Source organism: Lissotriton helveticus, chromosome 3_2 (genome assembly GCF_964261635.1).
Source record: "Lissotriton helveticus chromosome 3_2, aLisHel1.1, whole genome shotgun sequence".
Taxonomy (NCBI): Eukaryota; Metazoa; Chordata; class Amphibia; order Caudata; family Salamandridae; genus Lissotriton; species Lissotriton helveticus.
In genome coordinates this window covers 277,289,498-277,308,042 of record NC_136062.1, presented here as the reverse complement: position 1 = coordinate 277,308,042, position 18,545 = coordinate 277,289,498, and the positions used below count along the sequence as shown (strand labels likewise).

Sequence of the window (18,545 nt, the reverse complement as noted above, 5' to 3'; positions counted from 1 at the left end):
GCCTGTGTGGGTTCCCATGGGACCTTCTTTACACCCATGCACAGCGTGGCAGGCACCGTGGGGTGCCTGCAACAGGGTGCAAGGTTTTCCGGAACCGCCCCTTCTTTTAATGGGAGCCTGTGTTGTCGGTCTGAATACAGGCTCCCATTGAAGTCAATGAGAGTCCAACCAAACAGTATTCGGAAATACCATATTTGGAGTCATTCAGAATGCTTGCTGTTTGACATCGTAATGAGGCCCTTAGTTTCCTGGCGGCAGAATATTCTCCCCCAATCACCACCAAATAGGAGTCAAACAGCTTTTTCCATCTAACCCACAGCATTGTTGGCTCCCCCAAACAATTGTGAAGGTTCTATTATCATACCAATGGACGACATATTTGCTCCTCGGAGCGTGTACCGAAACAAATGCAACATAATAAGATAACACAATGAAATAATATAAAAAGTTAAAATAACAACTCTTGTTCAACATACACCTAATAAGCACGCTGATTAGTATGCTATTGGACTTGGCCCTTTTGGCAGGTTCACCCCTGAACTTTTTGCCTTTTAATATGACATGATGGTAGTGATTTTAGGCTTCTGCGCACTTTAGCACTGTGGCCCAGTGTAAGTGCGCGCGCTCTCTGAGTGCGTGTGGTGAGATTGGCCTGCCCTCCGAGAGGAATGCATGGGGAATATGTGTGCCCATGGTAATTCCTGATGTGAGAGGAGTGCAGGGGTGAGTTTGGTATGTGCGAACTCGTGAGAATAAATGCTACGCAATGGTGTGCGCAGATTTATTGTGACTAGTGGAGAAGTGCCACTTTTAGAAGTTTGCATTTCTGTGCACAGTGTCTGCCTGCCTGATGTGAATTGTATGTCTGGCTTGTGATTGACAGGGGCTGGCTGGTGTGCTTGGCTCCAGGAGCCGGGAGCCAGGATGGGTCTGCCCGGTGGTGAATTGGGAGCTCTGCATGTAGATGGGAGGGAGGAATTGCACCTGGGACCTGAATAGGGCTGGGCCTTCTCTCCACAATGCTGGCTCCACCTCCTGTGGTGCGTCTGATGTCCCTGGCCTGTCCTGTGAATAGAGAGTGGAGCTGAGCAAAACAAAGTGCTCTTGAACCAGTTGTATCTAGTTCTTCCCTTGCCTGCACCGTTGAGACAAAGGATTTAGTAGCATAAAAGGAGGGGCTGTGACCCCGTGAAAATGTTCTTGTTTGTGGACTTGAATCTACCAGGGGCGTGCAGCGGCTGGGGCTCAGGGGAAGGCTTGCCTCCCTGGACCCTGTCCTGCCCCTGAATGCCTGAAGGACTATTTAGGACCTTTCTGCTTTGCCTCTATTTCAAGACCTTAAAAAGACGTTGGCTTCCTTTTTATCCTGAGGGCTTTATGCTCTTTTGCGCCCTTGGAGCACTCCCCTTTCCCTTCTAAGAGCACCTGGCTCTTTTGATGCTGCAGAAGGGAGCGTGGGCTTTGCAGCGCGGAGCTGCAGCCCTTTAAGGGGAAGTCCCCCGTGTAGGGTTCTCCCCCCGGCATGCCGTAATTGTGGGTGCCACCCCGCTTATCTTTATTTACATTACGGGTGCCCACCCGGTTTTTGTGTTAGTATTTAATTTCGGGTGCCCACACTGCTTATGACCGCTTCCTGATTTTTATCTTAAAAGCGGGTACCCACCCCCCTTTTCACCGCCTCAGCCCGATCCGCGTTCTGAGACTTTCAGGCGGCCTTGACTGACTGGGGGCTGGCCTAGTGTGCGTCACTTCCGCTTCTCTCCCCGTCCGGGGAGAAGCCGTACCGAGCCTCACAGGCTCCATACTGAAGTCCCGGTCCAGAGATGGGGGACAGGGTGAAGCAGGGCACCTGGTTAGGCAGGGCTCTCATTACTGGAAAGAGCCCCGCAAGCGCCGCAGCCTATGGCGTTCGAGGCAGAGGGGGCTCGAGGCACATTGTCGGTGCCTGCCCCGCCGCATAACTGGAGTGGCGTCAGTCCTTGGAGAAGAGTCTTCAGAGAGAAGCCCGATGAGCCAGCGAGGGCTGGGGGGCTACGAGGGGACTACTGAGGAGGCCAGCATTTAGTTAAATTCCCCGTGACGGACTTGGGTGCATCATTGCTTCAGCTCCCCGTGGCCCCATGGATAGCATGTTTATTTTTAGAGCCAGATGGCTCCAACGTTGCCTAAGTATTTCACAGAGCCCAGATGGCTCCAAACATTTGGCAATAATTCTTTGCCCAGGCCCAGAAGGGCGCCTGCTTTATTTGGGGGCATATTTGTTTTCTGAGCCTAGACGGCTCCAGCACTAATAGCACCAGTGCGCTCAACGTTTTGGGGGCTAGTTCTTCTTCTATTTGGGCGCATAATTAGTTCACGAGCCAGAGGGAACCAAGAGACATGCTTTATTTTTAGAGCCCATGCCGTATTTCTACTTCCCAGCTGCCCAGCAAGTAGTGGGCAGCTGCACCGTTTAGGCCTTTCATTTTAGGGGACATGTCTTGAACTCAGGAGTGAGATGCACTCCTTCGCCCCATCTTGGCCTGCACAGCTGCGCAGCACTAAGTGCCAGCTGCTACGGTTAGGCCTTGCATTTGAGATTCACAGCTGCCCAGCAATTAGTGGGCAGCTGCAACGTTTAGGTTTGCGTAAAGTGCGCACCCTTGACCTTCGCTGCCTAGGCAGCAGTCCTGACTCTTTGGACATAGGGCATTTTGAGCCCCTTCTGAGATGGCCAGAGGGCCAGGGGGACAGTTAGATTTATGTGCTAATGTGAGTGGTGCTAGGAAATGTAATGCATTTAGTATGTTTTACGCACCCTATTTGATACCTCTAAATACGGGTTATGATTAGGAGGTTGTTTTGCATATCATGGTTTATGTTAGTGAGATTATGCTTCACTGTGTGATTTACGCCCCTAAGGTGAGTTATGCTTAGGTGGTTAGGGTCTAATGTATTTAGACTGGTGTGATACTGTGCATAATGTAGTTTATGTTACAGGCGGATGCAAAGTACAATGATTACCAGTGTTTACTGGTTGTACGTTTATGATCTAGTTTACTTTTACTAAGCTCACTTTGTGATGGTTCTGACAGTGGCCCATGTGGCCCTGTCATGTGTAAATAATTCCGTTGTAAATATTGCCCAGTGCCGGTTGGCACAGTGTACATTATGTGTTTACTATTCAAATGTGTTTTGAGAATACAAAGGCTATTTTTGATATAACCTTGTGTGGAGTTCCTTTTGTTGTGTGCCTGGGATGTTGTTGCTGTTGTGTGCGTGCGCAAATGCTTTACACATTCCCTCCGGGATAAGCCTTGCTGCTCGTGCCAAGCTACCAAGGGGGGGGGCAGGGGTTATCTTTGGCGTGTAACTCCCAAGCGCTGACTAGAGTGGTGGTCTCTGCCTGGCTTTGGCACTAGCCTTATCCAACATATGCAAAACCCTCGAAAGGTCAAGCACTCAGGCAAACAATACACGCACAAGATAACTGGGAGCCATGAAACCAGTCACCCTCAATGCAGCTCAAAGATGCAGTTCTTCAACCTCATCCGAGTCCTCCATGCAAACGGATAAGAGGTGAAATCCGCACCCACTGTTCTCAAGGATCCTTCATGCGCCATTACCTTGGATGCAGCACCATTTCCCACACTCCTGGCTGCTGACAAGATCACGCTGCGTGCAGACTCCATGCACCCTAACGATCCGGCCCAATCCAAAATGACCGGGAAGCGTGTCACATGACGTTAGGACACCTCCCAGCCAATGGGAGGACGCACAGGGTTTGCGTGGAGCATGAGACGTCACAGTACCAATGTGTGCACCGTAATAGCATGCTGCAGCCTTACTTTGCAGTCGAACGTTGGCTTATTGGATTGGTCTCGCTAATACTGCGCACTCTAGCTGCAGGATTCTTCCTCAGCCCATTTCCAACTGCCTCCCCACCCCCTACACTCTACATAGAATCCGATGACACCAGGTCCTCAATGACATCACTGCCTTGCTGCATAGTACAAACCACAACACAGAGCTTGTGATGTTACCATGGCAGAGATAGTGATGTTACCACTGTGGAACTAGTAAAGGTACCACTGCAGAGTTTGTGATGTTACCAAGGCGCAACTAGTGGTATTTCTACGGCGATGCTTGTGACATTACTATGGCGGATATGTAACGAGTGGCGCATGATATATGGGTCAGCAGCAGAAACTGCGACAAAGGATACTTACTAGGAGAGGTGGTTGGTGTGGCAGTGGGAGAGGTGTGACTCCTGAGCGTGGGGGGTCAGCTCAGCATCATGTGACTCTAGGCAATAGTTCACTTAATCTCCCCAAGGGCCCCCAGCGCCTTGAAACCTTAAGGGGTGATATGTTCGCGCTTTACAAAATATAGATTGATTTCCTTGGATTTATACAATTACAATTTTCGCAGCATGGTTACAACTAAAATGTTATCAGCCGGAAAGAGATCATTATGTTTGCCTTGCTTGTTTTCTATGTGCACTGAAATTTTTATCTATCTTTTTTCCTTTTTTCTAGCTTGGTCTGCAGCCCTTCCATAGTGTCGGAATACTTGGATTTAACTCTTCTGAATGGTTCATTTCAGCAGTCGGTGCAGTTTTCGCTAGGTATGTTTCTTGTAAAAAAATGTTTTTATTAAATTGCATTTTTGCACTAAACTGCTAAGAGAGTTTTAAGGAGAAAAGTTCGAATGAAAATTGGCAAAACCAATCAGTCTTGCTTTGCTAATGATTGTTGATTGCCTGTATTGGCATTGACAATGCATCACAAGCTTAGGAAAACGCTAAAGATGTGACTAGCAATCTTAGTATGCTATTTTACATATTTTCTCAGAGGGCTGTCACCTAGCTTGTAATAGGGGCCATCTTGTAAGTATAGAGGATAGAATTCTGCCATTTTGGATGTTTTATTATGTATACTTCCAAGATGGCTGGGAAATAGTATCCTCGAGCAACATGACGGCTATCTTGGAAGAATAGAAAAAGCATTCTGAAATGGGCAGCCACCACTATCAGCATTGCCAGCGCTGCTGCAACTTTACAATACTGAACCACAGCAGTGCTTCATGTCTGGGAAGAATGAACGGAGAGAGAGAAATAGACGGTATTAGGTGACACATGAGAACAGGACGACTATGGAAATCGGTAGAGAGAATTGGACAGAGGGCAGGGAAAGTGCGAACGCACTGCTATCTATTGCTAAATCACAAATGTACATTGGTGCCAGATTTACTAAAAACGATTCAGAAAAGGGGGTGGTGATGAACAGAGTGTCTGAATTAAGCAGACCACTCTTACCCAGTCCAAAGATCAGGCCTTGATCCATCACCGTTATTTAGCTCACTGCCCCATCCCAGCTCAGAACCTGGCTATATGCAAATTAGTCTGTCCCTCGCCCAGTGCATCATGGGAACAGGGCAGACCAAACTACCAAGCCAATTCTTCACCAGAAAGGAGACAAGCTTCCGGGGACCGGTTTCTGGCATTTCAGCCGTCGTCGGCCCGGCTTGCTTGGATCCTGATGGAGCAGTGAGCAAAACTCTGTCCATCACCACCCCTTGTTGTTAAATATTTTGTCCACCCTAAGTGTGGAAGGGTATACTCAGATGTGAGTCCCTTGCTCATTGCACCATCAGGATTCAAGCAAGCCGGGCCGACGACGGCTGAAATGCCAGAAACCGGTCCCCGGAAGCTTGTTTCCTTCCCAGTGTAAGAATTGGCTTGGTAGTTTGGTTTGCCCTGTTCCCATCATGCACTGGGACAGGTACAGACTAATTTGCATATAGCCAGGTTCTGAACTGGGATGGTGCAGTGAGCTAAAAAACGGTGTTGGATCTAGCCCTGATCTCTTGACTGGGTGAGAGTATTCTGCTTAATTCAGAAACTCTGTCCATCACCACCCCTTGTTGTTAAATATTTTGTCCACCCTAAGCGTGGAAGGGTATACTCAGAAGTGAGTCCCTTGCTCATTGCACCATCAGGATTCAAGCAAGCCGGGCCGACGACGGCTGAAATGCCAGAAACCGGTCCCCGGAAGCTTGTTTCCTTCCCAGTGTAAGAATTGGCTTGGTAGTTTGGTTTGCCCTGTTCCCATCATGCACTGGGACAGGTACAGACTAATTTGCATATAGCCAGGTTCTGAACTGGGATGGTGCAGTGAGCTAAAAAACGGGTTTGGATCTAGCCCTGATCTCTTGACTGGATGAGAGTATTCTGCTTAATTCAGAAACTCTGTCCATCACCACCCCTTGTTGTTAAAGATTTACTAAAAAAGCACTCTACACGCATGCTTGAATGGGCGAGAGCTGGACCGTGTTATTTTTTGCAGTGAAATGGAGTTTTGCTGAAATTTCTTCGAACATACCTACTTTTGGAGCAGTTTAAACTTGTAACCTTTAGGAAGGTTGCAAATCTTGCACAACAGTTTTCATATAAACTTAACTAAGGTTGCAGGAGACAAACTTCTCACACCATCTAATTATTGCATTTGTAGTGCAAAAATCCAGGTCCAGATTTACTAACATTCCGTGTTGTGGTACCACAGTATTGCAAAAAAAATGTATACAGAATGCAGCACCTTGCACTGCGTTGAGTTACACTGTGTCACATTGATGTTACATTGCTGCAGCATGGATGTTCCCTTTCACTAGAAGCAATAATACTAGGGGCCTTATTTATGAAAGCCTTGCGCCACCGGTGCGTCACTTTTTCCCATGTTAAAAGTGACGCACCAGCAGCGCTAGGACTTCATAAATAAGGCCCTAGGTTTATAGCAAAATCGTGCACCTGCCCGAGAGAGGCGTAACGATGAAAAATAATTTAATTTCTCCTTGTTATGTCGTCTTTCCGTTTGTGCTGCATTCTGCAGCATAAATAGAAAGAGGAATGTACCTTTGAGGATTGTTTTGTACAGGAAACGATGTCTTCCTGCACAAAAAGAATCCTGAGCTCAATCAAGGCAACCTTGTGATATGACACAGCGGTGCCTGCTTTGGCGCTAGGAAGCCATTTGGAAAGTTTACAAACCTTGTTTATAATCTGCAACCTTTGCCAAACTTTGCAGGCCAAATTTAGATTTCACTCATCTGATAAAGCTACGCCATTGAACATAACATGCTGCAGAAAAACCTGTAAGGTCTTAAGTTATAGAATATTACTTTTGATAACTACATTGAATTAAATAATTGATCAACTAATATCTGAAACTCTAGTGTGATATTATCTGACGTTGGTTATTAAATACGAAATTAGATTAAGTTCGATTTTATAAAACATACAATGACTGTGCACTAACAATTTTGTTTTGTTCTAACGTGCATGTTGAAGGAGTGGTCCATGACAGGCAATGTAAATTATGTTTGCACCACAAAGGAGCCAATCTCAAAACATCTATTTGTTGTTTAATGAGACAGAATTTGCTCCAATTTAAACTTATAGTAAGTTCTACCCTCTCAAAACCGCCAGAATAAAAAGTGAGTAAATTACTTTTTTCTGTGGTTGACAGAGGAACTGTTCCTTCCGTGCTATTTCTATTTTGTAAGTACAGATGTAAAGGAATTTTTTTCATAGCACTTGACTATGAGCAAGTTTATCCTCTGGATATTCTTGTAGGTAAAATATTAATTTTTGTTTGATTTTACCCAACGAGCCATACACGGGCGGACTCAGAACAGAAACCAGCCCTGGCAAGCAGCTCAACTGTCCCCAGCGGGTGGGGGAGTGTGGGGCGCAGGAAGCACCACTCGTGCTGCATCGTTGCCACTTTTGTTACAGGGGGGGCGATATTGCAGCTCTGCTGCAAAACCGGCCTCTTGTAATAAAACCGGCCCCTATGGGTGAAAAACCAGCCACCACCCTTCCGGCCTACTGGAAAAACGCCTGGTGCGGGCTACTGCCAGTCCAGCCCTGGAGCCATATAAGCCTGTGCTTTGGAAAGTCTTGTGAAGAATCCTTCCATGTTCATTTTATTCACTGTCACATATGAAATCATAGTTGGTATAACTTCCATCTACAATATCTTCTCTGTTTAGGTCTGACGTTAGCCAAGGCTGTTTGATTTTACAACAGTTATATTTTATACTTACTGTGACATTCAGCCAGCCCTCTTCATCCATTGGCCTGTTGCTATGTCATTTACATTTTTCTTCTGGACACCACAGCATACAGCATGGATTACTTGTCAACCCACTTAAGCTGTTGGCTGATTTCACTGGGACAGAATTCTGCTCTTTTACAAGGATCACATCCACACACAAAATAGTTCCCGTTAGTGCTACTAGCTATTATGTAAATCTGCGCTTTAAAAAAAAAAAAAAGATTTTTATTGAGTTTCATTCCAACAAAGCATGAAAACATTCTTGTACATAATAAAGCAGCATGGCACAACACTTCATCTCCATAAATACCAATTCTTATTCAGAAGTCACCAATTTGCATTTCATCAACGTCTATAACCAGGCCCCGTCTTTCCATCCATAAATCAACCCTCCCCCTCCGAGTCTGAGTCTTCATCTTCTCGTTCCGGAGGTGGTTCACAAATATCACCTCTATATTTATTTCATTTCTCCCAAAGTTTACTCCACTTTTTTGGGCAACCTGTACTACTAAACACCTCCCCCTCGGCAAACATAGCTGCATCCATGTCCCTTCCCCATGCTGCAAGAGTCGGCACCTCTGTTCCTCCCCACTTTTGTGCTATGTTGCGTTTGACGACCATAATTCCTAGTGTTACCCAACTCTGCCCGGTGTGTGTGAGGTCATTCGGTTCCCATATATTTAATAAATAGCGTCTTGGTTTCGGCATCAGTGATACTCCCTCTGATTGTGATATGGTTCTCATGATCTGTTCCCAGTAATCCATTACTTTAGGACAGTCCCATATGGTATGAAAGAAGGTTCCCTCTATCCCCACAACCACGCAGACAGTAGGGGTGTTCTGCTTTTTCCAACCTGTGTAAAGTGAGTATAGTGTAATAGGACCTATGTAGGATACGGAGTTGCACTAGCCTGAGGCGCGAGGGTATGCCTATCTCCCTTGGGGATGCCAATGCCTCCTGCCACTCTGAATCATCCACATCGCCAATATCTTGAGTCCATTTTTCTCTCACTGGTCTCGTTAGGGCAGGCATGTTATTCACTAATTTACGGTACGTAAGAGAGGTGGCCCTCTTCGGCATATAATCAGTTAACAACCTATCCTCCATTGGGGATGCTTCCGGAACTTCCGTGCCGTGAGGCAGTGCTGTCATGAAGGCGTGTCTTATCTGTGTGTATCTGAACAATTCCGAGGAGGCCAATTCGTATTTCTGCTGCAAACACTCAAAGGAGACTATCTCTCCTCCCTGCCACATGTCTCCCACAGTAGATATCCCAATATCATCCCATCTATCGAATCCCTTACTATTTCGAAGTTTGCCTAGCCGTCTCGTGTCCCATAGTGGAGTTAGCTGGGTCAATACTCCCCGCCATCCTAGTTTTGCCTGTGCCGTATGCCATAACCCCAGCGTATGGTGTAGCGGACCAAACATTGCCGAGGTTACTTTCTTGTCATATAGGAGAGTAAGCATAGCTCTCATGTCCAGGTGCGCCCTGTCCGCCTTATATGCCGGATCCGCCTGAGATATATGCACCCATTGATTAATCACTTCTAGCTGCGCCGCCCAGTAGTAAAGCTGTATGTTGGGGAGTGCTATCCCCCCATCGTACCATCCGTGCACTAATATAGCTTGCGCTATACGTGGCGGTTTATTACTCCACAGTAAATTGGAAACCTGTGCCGAAATTGCCTTAAAGTAAGTTTGCAGCACAGGGAATGGCGTATTCTCTAGGACATACAGGAATCAGGGCAGGGCCATCATTTTAAAAATTGCTGCCTTCCCCAACAAGGTCACTGGCAGTGTCCCCCAGTGACGTACGTCTTGCTTGAACCGTTCCAACAGCAGTTGCAAATTCTTATTAAAAAATTCTCTCAAGTCAGCCGTGACATGGATACCTAAATATTTAAACGTATTGTCTGCCATTTTAAGCGGGCAATGTTTAGGGAGACGTGGAGGTGGGCCATGTAACACATATAGTATGGATTTAGACCAGTTTATGGTGTATAAGGACGCCTTGCCATAAGCCGCACAAATATCTAGGAGAACCAATATTGAGCGTCACGGCAAGGCCAGATATAACAAAATATCATCGGCGTACAGGGACACTCGATCTTCCCAGCTGTCTGTCCATTTAAGGCCCCATATCATTGGGTCCCATCGTATCCATGCCGCCAGGGGCCCCAACACCAGCGCAAAAAGTAACAGTGATAATGGGCAGCCCTGGCGAGTGCCTCTTGCTAAGGGAAAGTCCTCAGAGATGTGACCATTGGCTGTGACTTGAGCCATTGGATTGGTGTACAAGAGCTTAACCCAGGAACAGAATTTCGGACCAAACCCCAAATGCTGTAGTACTGCGAAGAGAAAGGGCCATTTGACCATGTCAAACGCCATATGGGCGTCTAGCGACAGTACCACTGCCGGTTCCTGCACGTAGTTTGTGCGCGCAAGAACACCGTGTAATCTCCTCAGGTTAAGAGCCATGTTCCTGCCTGGCATGAAGCCCGATTAATCTGGGTGTATAAGTTTCGACAGATGCGGCGTAAGCCGACTTTCCAACAGCTTTGCAAGTATTTTAGCCTCTGCATTTATTAGGGAGATAGGCCGATAAGAGGTGCATTTATCCGCAGGTTTCCCTGGTTTAAGAACCGCTACTATGGTGGCCGTTCGTTGGTCCAGCGGGAGTTCGCCCACCTCCAGACTATCGTTAAACATATTTAATATTTAAGGTGTAACGGAGTCTGCCGTCCTCTTATAGAGTTCGACAGGTATGCCATTTGGCCCCACGACTTTACCCGACTGCAGTGCCCCTATGACCACCTGCAGCTCCTCTATAGTCAGATCATCTTCCAGCTCTAGCGCTTCCTCTGAGTTTAGTTTGGGCATTGCAAGGTCTTTTATGTATGACAATGCTTCCTCTAGGGACATCTCCAAGTCCGATGAGTAGATTCCCTGAAAGTGGTGCGCTAGCGTGTGTACTATTGTGTGTGGGTCAGACGTTGCCTGTCCTTCCTCCGTGCTGAGCTGTGCAATCCACCTATCGTTTCTCTCCCTTCTGTCTAGCCACACCAATAGCTTCCCGGCCTTATCCCCGATATCATATATTCTATGGCGTGTGGCCTCTAATTGCTGTCTTGTCAATTCTGTGAGGCGCCCTTTATGTTGTTGCTGTTTGAGGCGCAAGATATGAGCTGTATCGGGAGTCGGGTCATCAGCATGTTGGGTCTCTGCAGTGTGTAGTTCAGATTCTAGGTTGCGTAGCTCTCATTGCCCCTCCCGTTTATGTGCTGTAATGGACGGTATGGCCTGTCCTCTTATAACTGTTTTAAACTCCTCCCAGAGGGTGGTTGCAGAGGCAATGGACCCTACATTTACTTGGAAATAGTGGTTCGTCGCCTTTTTAAGTGCCTTCCGGATCTTGGGAATTTGTAAATAGTCAGGGCGTATTGGGTAGATACGTCGTCGCTTCTGGTAATAATAAGTGTATCGGAGCATCAGTGGGGAATGATCAGATATGCCACGGGGCCTAATCTCTACAGTATCTATGTTTTTAAGGCTTCCCTGTGAATCTAGGAAATAATCTATTCTCATCAGGCTATTATGGACACTGGAATGATATCTGCAGTAGCGTTCTGTTGGGTGGTATCTTTTCCATATGTCTGTAAGACCCATTGCATCCATAAAGCCTCTCAGTCGCGATACTCCGGGGGTCCCTAATCTTGAAGGGAACCTATCTAGGGATTCATTCAGAATAGTGTTGAAGTCCCCGCCTATAAGCAGCTCCCACTTCAGCAAGCCGAGTAGGAACACACTAAGCTCCGGGAGGGTCACTGCATGCAGCGCTGGTGGGATGTAAACTGACACTATATTTAGGGGGCTCCCCTCCCACTGTGTGACATTGGCGGCGAATCTCCCTGACCTATCAGATTTAACATCCGTGATTATCAATGGGAAGCGTTTCTTAACCAATATACCCACCCCTCTGGATCCAGATGTAATTTCTGAAAGCACCACCATTTTGTATCCCCATCTGTCCATCGCTTTACTGGAGGTACCTGTAAGATGTGTCTCCTGCAATAGTACCACTGCCGCCCCCCCGCCCCCTTTTGATACATTGCAGGACTAGGCCACGTTTTATTTTATCTCCGAGGCCACGCACATTCCACATGAGTAGGGAAAGAGTTGGCCTCGTGTGGTTGGGGCCTTCCGTTGTTTGTACCTGCGTTTCGTCACCCATTTTCAGGCTCAACGTGCCCAGTTAAACTAGTGACTTTTCCCTGTATCATACTTGTGTGCTCTTCCGTGTGTGTACTGCAGAATTAGCTTTGTACTTAACTATGAAAAAACCTTCACAACAAATATCTACAAACATTCCCGACCCCCCTTTTCCCCTCCCTGACCCAAAACTGCCTGCCACCCCAACTCAGCAGAGTACTTTGAACCCCATCCCTGAAACTTTACTTGCATGTGTGGGAGCGGGAAGTCCGAGGAAGTCTGCATCTTCCCCTTGTCCCAGAGTCCTTACTCAGCAGTTTATCCGTCGTTTTCATATTGCCTAGGTGGGCCAAGACCTGTTTCAGACTGTGTCCTCCTTACGTGGAGTTGTTTAGCCCCAGCATGTCTCATTCTCCTGCTTCCTTTTGTAATTGTTCTGCATCATCCAGGCCTTGTTCAATGTTCTCAGGATCTCCGTCTCTCCCAATACGTCGTCGTCTCCTTTGCGTTCTTCCGGACCTCTCCGCCGTTTGCCACCCTTCCAGGCAGTCCTGTGCTGCCTCCGGCGTTTTGAAAAACCAGGTTTTGCCGTCTGCCACTACACGGAAAGAGCATGGAATATGGTAGCTCACGGGCCCTCAGTGCCTTCTTGACCTCGAAGAAACTCCTATGGCGTGCCGAAACCGCCACCGTATAGACCGGGAAGAAAGATATTACAGAGTTCTGCACTTGGACGGGCGGTGCCACTCGGGCCCTTTGGAGAACAGCGTTTCTATCTCGAAAGTTGAAGATACGGGCCAGCACCGGTCTTGGGGGGGCTCCGGGTTTCGGCCTGCCACCCGGCACCCTATGCGCCAGTTCCACTGAAAAGAAGGCAGAGAAGTGGAGAAGTGTGGCTCACTGGTTAGAGCAGGCAGACCCTGAAGCAGAGGTCAGACCCGGGACCAGGGTTCAATTCCCGACGCGGCAGGGTCTTGAGCTCAAATGTCCATGGACTCGATAATTCTCGCTTCGGTGCCTGACCTAATCATGGGTTCACACTCTGCAACTCTGGGCATTAAGCTTGCTTAATCTCCACAACGGCCCCCCTGCGGCGGGATGCCTGGCTTTCACCTTGGGGATGCCCTGTAGAGGCTATCTCACAGGGAAAAGCCAGGACGGGTTCCCAAGGCAAGCGCGGAGATACCCCTTCGGGGGTCGATTCAGGCGCTATATAAGAAACATAATAATAATAAGAGAGTCCTTTAGGCTGCAGACGTGATTTTATGAGGTCTTCGATGTAGAGGTCCATAGCGGGGCCCCCTTCCAACTCCAGAAACCCCGTAATTCGGACATTATTACGGCAGGAGCGCCCTTCTTGTTCGCCCAACTTTGCTGCCATGCGTTTGTTATCCGCCTCTAGTTGCGTCACCTTCTTGATCAGGAGCGTAGAGTCTTTGGAGAGAGCTGTAGTCTCCTGTTCCACCTCTGCAACCCTGGCGGACATTTTCTGAAAGTCTGCTCGTAGGAACGTAACATCTGTCAATATGGAGCCTACAGTGGTTTGCACATTGTGGAGGGCCGCCATGATGTCTTCTAGCGTCACCTTGGGGCCACCGTCTTCTTCTTTGTCTTTGTTCGCTTGCCACTTACTTTTGGGCAATGGAGGGAAGTCTTTCGTGTAGACAACTTTATCCAGCTTACCCTGCTGGTTCACGCGGGACCCTTTGTCACTCATTGTCCATTCCGCAGGATCACCTTTACTCCTGTTCAGAGTATGTGATTATTGTTTTGGGGCCTTCAATGGTTATCAACTGGGAGATCTCACCGCTGACACGGCACGTCGATATTGCGTGCACCTCTGTCTTGCGTTATATCAGCATTGCCTTGTGGGGGGAGGGGCAGGGGGGAGTATAGGGTATCTTCAGTCCAGCTCTGATGCTGATATTTCCTCCCCAGTTGCTCCTCCTGTATGCTTAGCCGGGCTTCAGTTCGCACCCACCCTATTATTATGTGCTCTCCAGCCACTGTTCACATACATTGGGGGCTAGCTACGTGTGTCTTCATATCCACTTCCAACTGCCGTGCTCATCCCCTATTTGCCCCTTACTTCTCCTGGTCTGGGCCTACCAACTTCTCAATGAATGACGTCAATCATAGGGTCTTCAGCCCTGTCAGTCCTAGCACTTCAGTGTTCTTAAGTGCCCCTCCGGGTGCCTCACGTGTGTGTCAGCGCTCTTATAGCTGCCGCTGTAATCCCCCTGCCTCCGCGTCCGCCCGGCTGTAAAATTGCGGCTCCTCCCCCTCAGTTCACCCTGGCCTCCTCACCAGATAGCGGTCTCAGCCCCTGACTACCTGCCGTGATTTCGATGTTTTCTGTCCGCAGGTCCAGAGGTAGCAGGAAGCGATTCCACTATCCCCGCCTGCCGACGCTCTTCCCGCCGGTACCTGCCTTCTCCTCATCAGTCCTCGCAGCCGGTCACGTTGCAGCCATTCGGGCCGGTCTACGAAATTTAGTCCCCGGCTCCCGCCACGATCTTCTGCTCTTCTGCTCTTCTTAACTCGCGCTGCCAGTCATGGATTGCCACCAGCACCGGATCGCTTCGTTCCGCTTCACCTCTGGCCTCTAAATTCAGACTCTGGGTACAATGTGGAAAATGGATAACTAGTCGGATTTCAGGGGAGACGATCTCACCCTCGGAGCGCCCTTAGGCTGTGGCCATCTTGCTTGGCTGCTAGCCATGCCCCCCCTAAATCTGCGCTTTTGAGCAGTTTTTTAAAAATATTGATAAGAGCCCAATTGTTCCCCTATCAAAACATCATGACAAAAAAGAAGCATTGGCAGTCAATGCCAGACCTGTTGGCTTTGCTAGTGCTTGTTAATTTTTGCTCCTGGTTTGTATAAATTCCCCAAAACGTCTGATAAAATATTTTTGATGTACTGTTTCTGAGGACGTATTAATGACAAGAATATTCAGAGGTAATTCTTATTTTTCTGAAGCCTACACTTTCCACTTTAAATCCGCTCTGGCTCTCACCTTAGAGGCGATGTCATGCTACCCTTTTTTTAGTTTTAAATATGAAAATATTTTTTTGTTTCACTTTTTTTCTCTTTATTTCCCATAAAAGGGTTTCTTATATAAAACTTTCTAAGTGTCTCAAGCAGAATTGCTACTATCTTGCAAGGCACAGGAACAGAAATGGGAAAGGAGACTGGCAAAGAAGACTCTGACTCAGTGCATTTAACATTTCTAATAGCATTTAGGATATTATCTACCAGCCCAAATAAGGTATAAATGTGTGTGTAATGATGCAAGTTACTAGTTGCAAATATTTATTAAACCAGTCCCGAAGAACAACATTGCTGCTTCACCTGCTTTGAAAACATCAAAGCGAAGCAGACTGATAGTTTCTTCCATTTGGATGTTGGACTTTAAGAAACAAATAGGGACATGTGGAGATGCAGGCCAGAGCTAGGCATACAGCGCTACAGTTCTTTTGAAGAAAGTGTGAAACAGAGACCGAGGCCCCTGCATAATCTCCAGGTTGTATGACTACGACTCTGGGTTCCTAAAGGAGAACTCCCACAAGAGTATAGGACTACTGGACAATTCTGGATAGCATGGTTCAGTATAAAAAAAAAATTCTAATGTGCGTGCACGTATTTTTACACCAGTGTGAATGGCTGCACCCTATAGTATTGGGCCCTCCCCTTAGGTGTAGGGTCTTAGGTGGTCCTGAAAAAAATCTGAGCACTGATGTTTTTTGGATGAAATATGTTGACCATTAGACACACCGGCCCCATTATGGCCAGTTTGTGTTGCCCTTGTTTTGAATAATGTGTCGGACCGGACATCCGCGGTGTAGTTTATCCCCAACATTTTGACTTTCAGCCTTCTGTTTTGCTGACTTTGTTTTTGCTGGTTTTAGAAATCTGCACACTTTACCACTGCTAACCATTACTAAAGTGATTGTGCTCTTTACTTCAAACATGCTGAAATTGGCTTACACCCAACTAGCACATTTAATGTACTTATAAGCCCCCAGAACAATGTTACTCCATCTACCCAGAACCTGTAAATGCGACTAGTATGCCTGCTGCACTCACTGTGCCACCCACTACAGTACACCTTTAAAAATGTCTCATGTCCGCCATTGCAACTTGTGTGTAATTTTTAAACTGTCATTTTGACTTGTCAAAATATAACTTTCGCCAGGCCCAAATTTGTCTTTTTAATACAAATACATCACCCCTAGATTAAGCTTTGAACAGGCAAGAGGGAACTGCGCAGTGTATTTAAAAGGTTGGACATGTGCTTTTTTAGTTTTGCATTTCCTGGTTGAGAAAAGCCTGTCCTATAAGATAACATTGGGTTACCGTGTTACATTTAATAAGTGAAAACTTTTAATTGGAAGCAGGTAGGAATATTGAGTTTGGTGTGTAAAGAACTGCAATAGAAAGCCCAATTTAATGGTGAAGTAGGATTGTAGTCACAATTCTGAAAATGCCACTTTTTGAAAGTTTTTTTTTGTCTTAACCATTTGGTACATGCAGCCTGTTCCTGGGTCACATGACTAGGTGTAACTGGCAGTTGGTCTTTGTGTACTACTCCCAGACAATGAGACAAAGGGAAGATAAATGTTAGCAGGCTAGGCCACTCTGAGTATATGATTGGAAGGAGCTGTCACCTACCACTCTTGCACATCACAAAGGCTTTGTTTGAACACTCTCACAAAGGGTTTGACACTGGTTGTTTGAGACCCCCAGGCAGGCTGGAGCCAGGGCAGTGAGGCAGAAAATTCCAGACACCTTCAAGGTGTGGGAGGAGTCCTCTAGAACCCTCTCGTACTTCAAAGTGGGCAGCAGGTATAAATATTGGACCCAACTCTTCATTGCACATCTGGACCTGTGGATAAACTCAGAAGGACTGCTGTGTTGCTCTGCAAGAATGACTGCCACTCTGCTGCCCTGCTGCCGTGAATAACTGGACCTGCGTCTTGAACCCAGAACCAATAGAGTGAATCCAAGGGCTAGTTGGCCGGCCTCCTGACCAGAGCCTCAGGGACAGAAGGCTTCAATCACCATAAACCCAGCAACTGCTATGAGTCCGCAGCCTTCCTGGAACTGCCGCTGCGCAATGCATCTCTATGCAGGACTTCACATCGCAAGCCCCTCATCTGCAGCATCCTCAATGACAACGTAAGACTTTGCATCGCAGCTTAGCAGCTCCTAGGATTCACTACTGTGTGACGCAACCTTAGTGCGGCACTCTGCAATGAGGATTTAAGGGACTCTTGTTCAGTGGGCCTAACTGGGTCCCTGTGTCACATGGTAACACTAGGTCCTGCTAAGAAACACCATTTTACATGCTCACATTTTGAACTTGCATTCTCTCCCTAAACATGTTGACATTTGACATACATTAATATGCATGCACATGTAGGATAATATTCTTCAAACTTAGTTTTGCTTACACTACCACTTCGTAGGCACTCTATTAAAATATCTTGAACATTCTGTACAAGGGCTAAGTTCTTCACAAAAGATATTTCTATTTGTTTTGGTTGCTCGACGATAGAGCTATCGCCATAGAATAAACAATAGCGGCTAGACTGGGTCTTAGGCATGGTAATATGGTGATGTTATTATATATACAACATCAGTCCTTTGTTTACATAGAAGAGCATTTCGCTGGGACTAAGAGGTGGACCCATGCCGGAATTCAAGCTCATCTGATTCCTGTTTACCTCATGCAAAGGATGCTACCTTGCTCTACACCAAGACGGGCAGCCTGATGACACTAACCCACAAGTAAAGGGGAGTTAGATCTCCCTACAGCGATTTGGCAGATTCACTCACCCTAGACATTAAAGGTTAGGAGGCGCTAGGTAGGAGTACAATATATTACGGTGCTTGTAAGCAAGCATATATTCTCTGTAATCAGCAAAAAGATTGAACTGTTTATCTTTTTTACCATTCTAGTAATGCTATTGTGTTTCCTTCTATTGATTATTGAATTAAAGTAGTTTACTCAAGAATCACAACACTTCAATAAATATTGAAAAGCTTTACTGCATATTTCGTCTGTAAATCTTTGGGTATGAAAAAGTAACTAAGCAACAGGGTTCTCGATCTGTTACCACAATTTTCTTGGAGAGTCAGGGTTGTCATGTTCTGAGGTTGCACATCTATTGGTTACCTTGTAAGGTTAGGGGTACAGATGGTGCACTGTGAGCTTGCAGGACATCGGCCATCATAT

At 46.8% G+C, this 18,545-nt stretch overlaps 1 protein-coding gene across 6 annotated transcripts in view; it reads left to right on the top strand.

The window, feature by feature from the left end:
* ACSBG1 (acyl-CoA synthetase bubblegum family member 1) overlaps positions 1 to 18,545 on the top strand; it is a 722,575-nt gene that overhangs the window by 520,742 nt on the left and 183,288 nt on the right. For all 6 annotated transcript variants that reach the window (XM_078685209.1, XM_078685211.1, XM_078685213.1 and 3 more), the window contains one exon: positions 4,518 to 4,606. In XM_078685209.1, the coding sequence (XP_078541335.1) occupies positions 4,518 to 4,606 (89 nt within the window). The remainder of the gene's footprint in view (positions 1 to 4,517; positions 4,607 to 18,545) is intronic.